This window comes from Ctenopharyngodon idella, chromosome 13 (genome assembly GCF_019924925.1).
Source record: "Ctenopharyngodon idella isolate HZGC_01 chromosome 13, HZGC01, whole genome shotgun sequence".
Lineage (NCBI taxonomy): Eukaryota > Metazoa > Chordata > Actinopteri > Cypriniformes > Xenocyprididae > Ctenopharyngodon > Ctenopharyngodon idella.
In genome coordinates, this window is record NC_067232.1 from 17,066,170 (window position 1) to 17,073,751 (window position 7,582).

The 7,582-nt window shown below is 34.6% G+C and overlaps 1 protein-coding gene and 1 long non-coding RNA gene across 2 annotated transcripts; one reads left to right on the forward strand and one right to left on the reverse strand.

The window, feature by feature from the left end:
* Positions 1–122: 122 nt before the first annotated feature.
* gphb5 (glycoprotein hormone subunit beta 5) lies at positions 123–3,043 on the forward strand. Its single transcript, XM_051918232.1, has 4 exons — positions 123–395; positions 482–555; positions 1,368–1,569; positions 2,641–3,043. The coding sequence occupies exons 2-4, from the start codon at positions 527–529 to the stop codon at positions 2,830–2,832; spliced, it is 423 nt and encodes a 140-aa protein (XP_051774192.1). The 5' UTR covers positions 123–395; positions 482–526; the 3' UTR covers positions 2,833–3,043.
* Positions 2,860–5,926, reverse strand: LOC127525586 (uncharacterized). The gene is made up of 2 exons (XR_007933376.1): positions 5,823–5,926; positions 2,860–2,997 (listed from the first exon to the last, which is right to left on the reverse strand). It is a non-coding gene; the product is annotated as an uncharacterized LOC127525586 (long non-coding RNA).
* Positions 5,927–7,582: the final 1,656 nt, after the last annotated feature.

Here is a 7,582-nt window from a genome sequence, read left to right on the forward strand (position 1 = left end):
TAGAGGATGAAGGTGCTTCCCATTCTCTTCCATGTGAATGAGTTTGAACAAAAAGAGGTTCTTTCCTCTTCATTAAGTTAATGGATGTATGGCTGATGTACCCGAGTACTAGCAAGTAAGACGTGCAGAGATTTCAGAGCCTGAGGGGCTGGATCAACCTCCACACACATGGACACATCGGCTCCTTCCCTGTTTTTCTTTGGTTTTATGTGACATCTCTTTATTACTGCTGGATGCAGTTGGCGCTACAGAGACAGCCCCTTGTGTTTTAGGTGGGGTTGGCAGTACCGTTTCTAATAAATTAGAGATTTGTGCAAGTTCAGCGTCAGAGGTTCTTCAGGGCTGGAAGTGAAATTGATTCTGGAGAGTTCAGCTTTGCTACATCTGCTATCCAGGTATAGTTGACCTTGCTGAACCTAAGACATATAGAAGTAAGATATGTTTTAGAAACACTTTTATTTTATTAATTACTGTGATTTAGGCACCCGCTTTTAACCACTGAGATCCACAATCACTGGAAACAGCAATGGCTCCTTTGAGGTCTGGAGCACAAGGGTGAGAAACTTACAAAACACTTTTTAACAGTGGTTTATGGAAACATCATATCTTATAGTTTTAAAAATGTAATATTTTTATGACTGATTTTCAAGGGTAAAATAGTAATACATCACCTCTCAAAATTTTGGGGTTGGTAAGATTTTTTAATGTAATTTATTTAATAAAAAATACAATAAAACTAGTAATATTTTGAAATATTATTACAATTTAAAATATCTTTTGTATTTTAATATACTTTTAAAATGTAAGTTATCATTTTAAGGTAAAGCTGAATTTTTAGCATCAAGTCTTCAGTGTCACATGATCCATCAGAAATCATTCTAATATGCTGATTTGCTCAAGAAACATTTATTACTTTTATAAATGTCGAAAAAAGATGGGCTGCTTAATATTTTTGTGGAAGCCAGGATTTTTCAGGATTCTTTGATGAATAGAAAGTTCAAAATAACATTTATTTGAAATAGATATCTTTTGTAACATTATAACATTGTCTTTGTCTATCAATCAATCAATAAAAGTATTAATTTCTCAATTTCTTTTTTTTTTTTTTGAATGACAGTGTACATTCTGAAGGCATGCTACAAATTTTTACAAAAGTTTTAATGTGACCTTCATATAAGTAAAAGAAAAACAGTTCTGTTTTCATGTATCATTACTACTCAAATTATTAATAGCTCTAATTATATACTGTGTTACGTTAATCAAGAGTAATTGCTTGAGTTTTTAGGAAGAGCACCTACAGAATATTGAACACTGAATCATTCTTCTGAGACACATGACCTGTTATTGTCTCTGTATGTGTGTTGTAGATTGTCTCCAGTGACTCTCCTGTGCTGTGTGACACTGGCTGTTTGGCTGTGTTGTGGAGCTCATACTGAGGCTTCTGTGCTCAACTTGAAGCGTTTCATCGGCTGTGCAGTTCGAGAATTTACCTTTCTGGCCCGTAAGCCGGGATGCGGTGGGCTGCACGTCACCACTGATGCCTGCTGGGGACGCTGTGAGACCTGGGAAGTAAGACTAATTTAGCCTGTGAACAACATTTACTAAAGCGAGAGAGAAGAGCTCTTGCAACACCTGCAATGTGATGAATACTTAATCAAGATTATATAAAACTGTCAAGGAGAAAATACTTTATTACAAGAATTGTAATGCATTGAAATGATTTACCAGGGTTAATAGATCAAATTAATCAAATTAAAACCACAGATATACTACACAGTGGCAAAAATAATAGACAAAGTGATTTTGTATTTAATACAAATTGAAGCAGCCAGCAGGGTTTAAAAAAACTTATTTTGAAAACTTAAAATGATTATACAGTATATTAGTTTAGAGTTTGTGATTGTGTTTACTTTTTACACATAGGGTGGTTGAAAGCACTTTTTGAGAACAGAACTCACTTTGACCCAAATAATCACAAAAATTGAACAGCTTTTCCTTTAGTGCTCTTAAGAGAGAGGCGGGAACCTCTTGGGCTGATTGCTTATTAAAGGGGGAAAATAACAGAAAATTAAGGAAAATGGTTGCTCAGTCAGGCCTGGCTTTATTTTTGATTGTTGTTTTTAATGTTTTATAATGTTTTTCAATGTATTTTTTTGGTTTAACAATTTTTGTGATAGATGTTTTACATAGTATTATTATGTATAAATATTATTAGTATTATTAGTGCTCTTATTGATACAATGATCTGAAGGAGAGTGACAATTTATGAGCAACATACACTGTCAAATGTCAAAATCAACTACTTTTAACATCAAAATATAATCTTATATAACTGAATCAACCTGACAACATTAGAACACTCCAGTTTTAAGGGTGAGATCAGGACTGCACAGTTTCACTTTTAAAGGAAAGAAAAAGTGCCTTCAGAGACAAATTTCAACTTCAGTGAATGCGTTTGGATTGAAAACAGACATTTGGGACATTATTTAAAATTTAAAGATTAGTATATCGTTAAATAGTAAACTTTAAAGATGCTTTTAAGTGTACAGTCCATCTAAAAAATTAGTCAGTGCACAAATGAAAAGTCCTCATTATGACATCACTCTGACACACCCTCTTCTCACCTGTCAATCACTGCAGAAGCCTGTCCTGGACCCGCCCTTCATCGAGTCGCATCAGCGCGTGTGCACCTATAACGAGACTCGATTAGAGACGGTGCAGCTGCCGAACTGCTCAGCAGATGTGGACCCGTCCTACACCTATCCAGTGGCCATCCGGTGCGACTGTGGGGTTTGTCTCACCAGCACCACTGAATGCATCACCTCGGTCTGATATGCAGGAGAAAACAGCCATTTTGTAATGGTTAAAACACCAAAGGCCATGTGCACTGCAGGAATAAAATGAATAAGTTTGATATCTATGTACGTGTGGGAGAGATTTTACCTTCAAATGGTCTCTGTATGTTTTGGTTGTTTATCTATCCTCCTCCGTTTTTTCCTGAAAAGAGCAAAATTATAATAATAAAATAAAACTGCAAACACCACGCCTGCGATCTTCTGTCATAAACTGAAAAACAAGGATCTTGTAGTGACAGGATATAAGCCATAAAATTACTGTACGTAACATTATAAGTTCCATCTTATTATTTTAATTATTACACACACACACACAAAATCCCTACGAATCCACATACACACGTTCAAAAGTCTGCAAGATGTTTTTTTTGTTTAGTTTTTTTTTTACAAAATTAATACTAAATTAATACTTTTATTCGGCAAGGACACCGTAAATGTTGTTGTTCAGAAAAAAAAAAAAAATGCATCATAAAGTTTCCATGAAAATATTAAGAAAAAAAATCAAATAAAAATAAATGTTTCTTGAGCACCAAATCAGCATATTAGAATGATTTCTGAAGGATCATGTGACACTGAAAATTGGAGTATTTCAGTGTCACATGATCCTTCAGAAATCATTCTAATATGCTGAAAATTCAAATTTTCTATCACAAGAATAAATTTCATTTTAAAATATATTAAAAATCGAAAACAGTTATTTTAAATTGTAATATTACTTGAATACATTACTGTTTTTACTGTATTTTTGATCAAATAAACATTAAGGAAATCTTACTGACCCCAAACTTTTGAACAGAAGTGTATTTCCATATATATTATCTTAAACAGTCATATGGAGGTGATTTAAAGAACAATCAAACAGCCACACTGCATTCTGGGTAACATAAACCAACTCCAATTCTGTTAGAATGGTTTTTTTGCTTATTTTTCCAGGAGATTTGTTATGTATTTGTTCCAAAAGGTTGAGGCAAAAAGTCTTGTGACTATGACACGTGTTCATATGTGTGCGTGAGTGATAAAAAAAAAGGAGGAATGAGAGAAAGTCTTGTGAATCTCATGGATGCAGGGGGTCCAACCACCTGCTCAATGCTGCTCTCATCTGAATCACTGATTCATCGCAGACAGTCATTCATTGTGATTATATTATATATACAGTACCACCTGCTTCGACTTTTCCTTCTCAGGCTGGCCAGATAAACTTTTTATCCATTTAAAGGTTTTTTTATTTATTTAGTTCATATATTTAGTCCATTCTTGCATGTTTCATGTGCTGATCACACACATACTGTATGAAAACACAAGAATGAGAATATATAATTTCTCATCATCAGCATCCTGCAGCACTGAAGACTAATTTCTCAGAAAGCTATATTGCTGTGAGTTCACATGTCCCAACAGTCCCTGCAAGATAAATTATTTAAAATCTCACTAATGTGGAAAATGATGAGAAAACATTTTCCTCTCCTATTCTGGCATCGTATTGAGCAGCAGACGCATATGATTATTATTACCTATTCCATTATAACCCTGAACACATTCTGTAATGCCTCAGAGGTCAAATTCAGCAGTTTTGCGCAGGAAATTACATTTAGGGCCAACAGTTTAATATAGTTTCATTAAGTTCCACAATCACAAATATGTGCAGAATGCAAACTAGTTTCATTGATTTTGCTAGGGTAAATGTGGTGATTCCTTCACAAGAGTGGGACAAAAATGGTGATCTTCATTTAGACAAGAAATTGTGCAGTTCTGTTCCTAGCTTCTGACCTATCAAATCAAATCAATAAAAAATAAAATTCACATTTTGAAGTTTCATCTTTCAAGAAATTGCAGACTACTAACCAGAAAAATTGTTTTCAACATTGATAATAAGAAATGTGTCTTGAGCATCAAATCATCATATTAGAATGACTTCTGAAGGATCATGTGACACTGAAGACTGGAGTAATGATGCTGAAAATTCAGATTTGCCATCACAAGAATAAATGATTCATTTCTAAGCAGATTTAGTCCACAAAATACTGAACTTAACTAGATAACCAGGGTCAAATGAAAGTGTCGCAATTTTATTATTAGGCTACTTTCCTATACTTGATGCTCTCTAAGGTTACGCTCTTTCAAAAGGTATAGAGACTGACAGAGAAACAAAGTGAGAAGAAAGAGAGAGTTAGGTCACATGATCTTGTAATATTAGCTTGTGTGAAATTCGCTACAGAGAACTGTCTGATATCTGAACAATCTGATCAATAAGAATCTGACATCGTTCCCATTCATCTTAACTTAAATGTTAACTTAAAATTTAAATGTGTCTAATAACCGGTAAAACGTCAGGATAGACAATATAACGTCTATATATATATATATATATATATATATATATATATATATATATATATATATATATATATATATATATATCAGTGGCGAGTGGTAACTTTTTTAACCGGGTATGCTGGGTGGTGCGTCATGAAAAAAATGTGGCCGATACAACTTACGTTGAATGGGTTTATAGCTAATATGCGAGACGCTCGCGTTCTCAGTGTTAGTTTACTCATTTGCTTGCTCATGACAAATAGCAACACAGCGAAAAGTATTTCTAATATGTTGGACCTTTCATTGAGAGTAGCCCATTTACCTGTTGAGACGTGTCTTCACAAGCACCTGTAAGAGCTTCTGAGATGTTTGAAGGCCCTTTCACACAGGACGCGTTATGTGCTGCGCTATTAAACCCATTTATTTCAATGGCTTGCGCCGCGCGAGGATGGTTTGTTGCTGCGTTGACCAAAGCGCACACGAGGTCAAAGTTCAAAATAGTTCAACTTTTGCCGCTGCGCTCTGTGACGATTACCCGCGCGACCAATAGCAACGGGGCACCCAAACAATCGGAAAGCAAAATGGATGAACAGCTATTGTCTGTGTTGGAATTTCCAGAGCTATACGATATAAGTTTGCTGGTCGTATACATACATCGGGAGAAAAGCTGTGTCATGGAGACATGACAGACACTGTCAAGAGCTGCTCTCTTTCTTCTTCTTACAATCAGGGCTAGTGCTATCGCTCGCTTCTTAGCACGGGACATATACTTTGCTGCTGACCGAAAGGTGGAACAACAATCAAATGACTAGACGTATAGAACTCCCGTTACAAGTTTGGAAAACTCCGCCTACTGTGCTCTGGCCAGCGTAGCGCAATTCGCTTTGTATCTGAAGGGATACCGCGTCCTGTGTGAAAGCCCCATGAGTCAACGGAGGCGCGACATGCGAAAGGTGCGTTTGCAAAATATTCAGTATTTTTGTAATCCGCTAGGTGCCGCTAGTGTCACAGAAACGACATACTTTACCTTTAAACATGTCAGTTTAGGACACAGATCTAAATCAGACACGACAAATAAAAAACACCATTGCGTCAATTTAAATGTATGCCAGAAGTATTTTTTAAACTAATAATTAAAAATAAGTAACATAATAAGTATTAGCAGCCTATTATAAATAAAAAATAAAATGTAATTATAATAAATATAAGTAGGCTATAAATAAAAATATCAGTATTCTTTAAAAAATAAGTTGAAATTGTGCAAACTGATCACTTTTAACAAATGCACAGACTATCGATTAACATCCTCTGATAGGCCTAGTTACAGTAGGACTGTCTTAAACAAGTTTTGACAAGTTTTCATAAAAAAATTCTATATGTAGAAAATGAAATACTATGAAAATAGATTTAGTTATGATTTTTTCCCCCCCATTTGGCTAAGTCTAGATAGTTTTGTATCAAATACAATGTGATTTTCGGCGATCGAGATCTGGCAGCAGCTCATTTTTCCTAATTTGTTGGATTACGCAGATTCCATGCACTCTCGAGGTCTTATTCTCTCACAGTTAGCAGACGACACCACGTTATTCTTAAAAGATGAAAAAATGTGTGTCAAAGGCTTTAGATTTAATTAACCATTTTTCTTGTGCTTCTGGTTTAAAAAAATCTCAAAATGAGATCATGTCTGTCCAGGATTTGAATTATGATTCCATAGAAAATATTCCTGTTAAGACTACAGTGAAATACCTAGGTATTTATATTACTAAAAATCTTTTGGCAAGACAACACTTAAACTTTTCAGCAAGGATAATTAAATCTAAAAATATTCTTAATATCTGGCTACAGCGGGACCTGTCGTTATTTGGCAGTCCTCCTATCAAAGGCAGAAGGTCTCTCTCATTTTGTATATCCATCTTTATCCTTATTTGTTGAGAACAAAATTGCCAAAGAAGTCAGTAAGATTTTTTTTAGATATCATTTGGAAAAAGAAGTCTCATAAATTAAAAAAAGAGGCGCTCTCTAACAGCAGAGCAGAAGGAGGTATTGATTTTTTAGATTTTTCTGACATGATAAATATCTTTAAAATAAATTGGCTTAAAAGATGTATTGCCAATCCAAGATCGATTTGGTACTTTATCCCCAACCAAATATTTGAAAAATTGGTAGCCTTTCCTTTATTTTAAACTGTAATTATTTACCTTCTAAGCTACCTATTGCTTTGTCCAAATTTTTATGTTCACAGTTTTTCACCTCATAAAACAGTGTTATGAAATAAATCTTTATTTTTCCCCAGGTGGTTCCAAAATAATAACGTTATTCTCTTTATTTGATGTCTCGGGTAACCTTTTTACTTATGAGCAATTTATGACTTACCACAATTTCCCGATTCCTCCAAAAGAGTTTAACACAGTGGT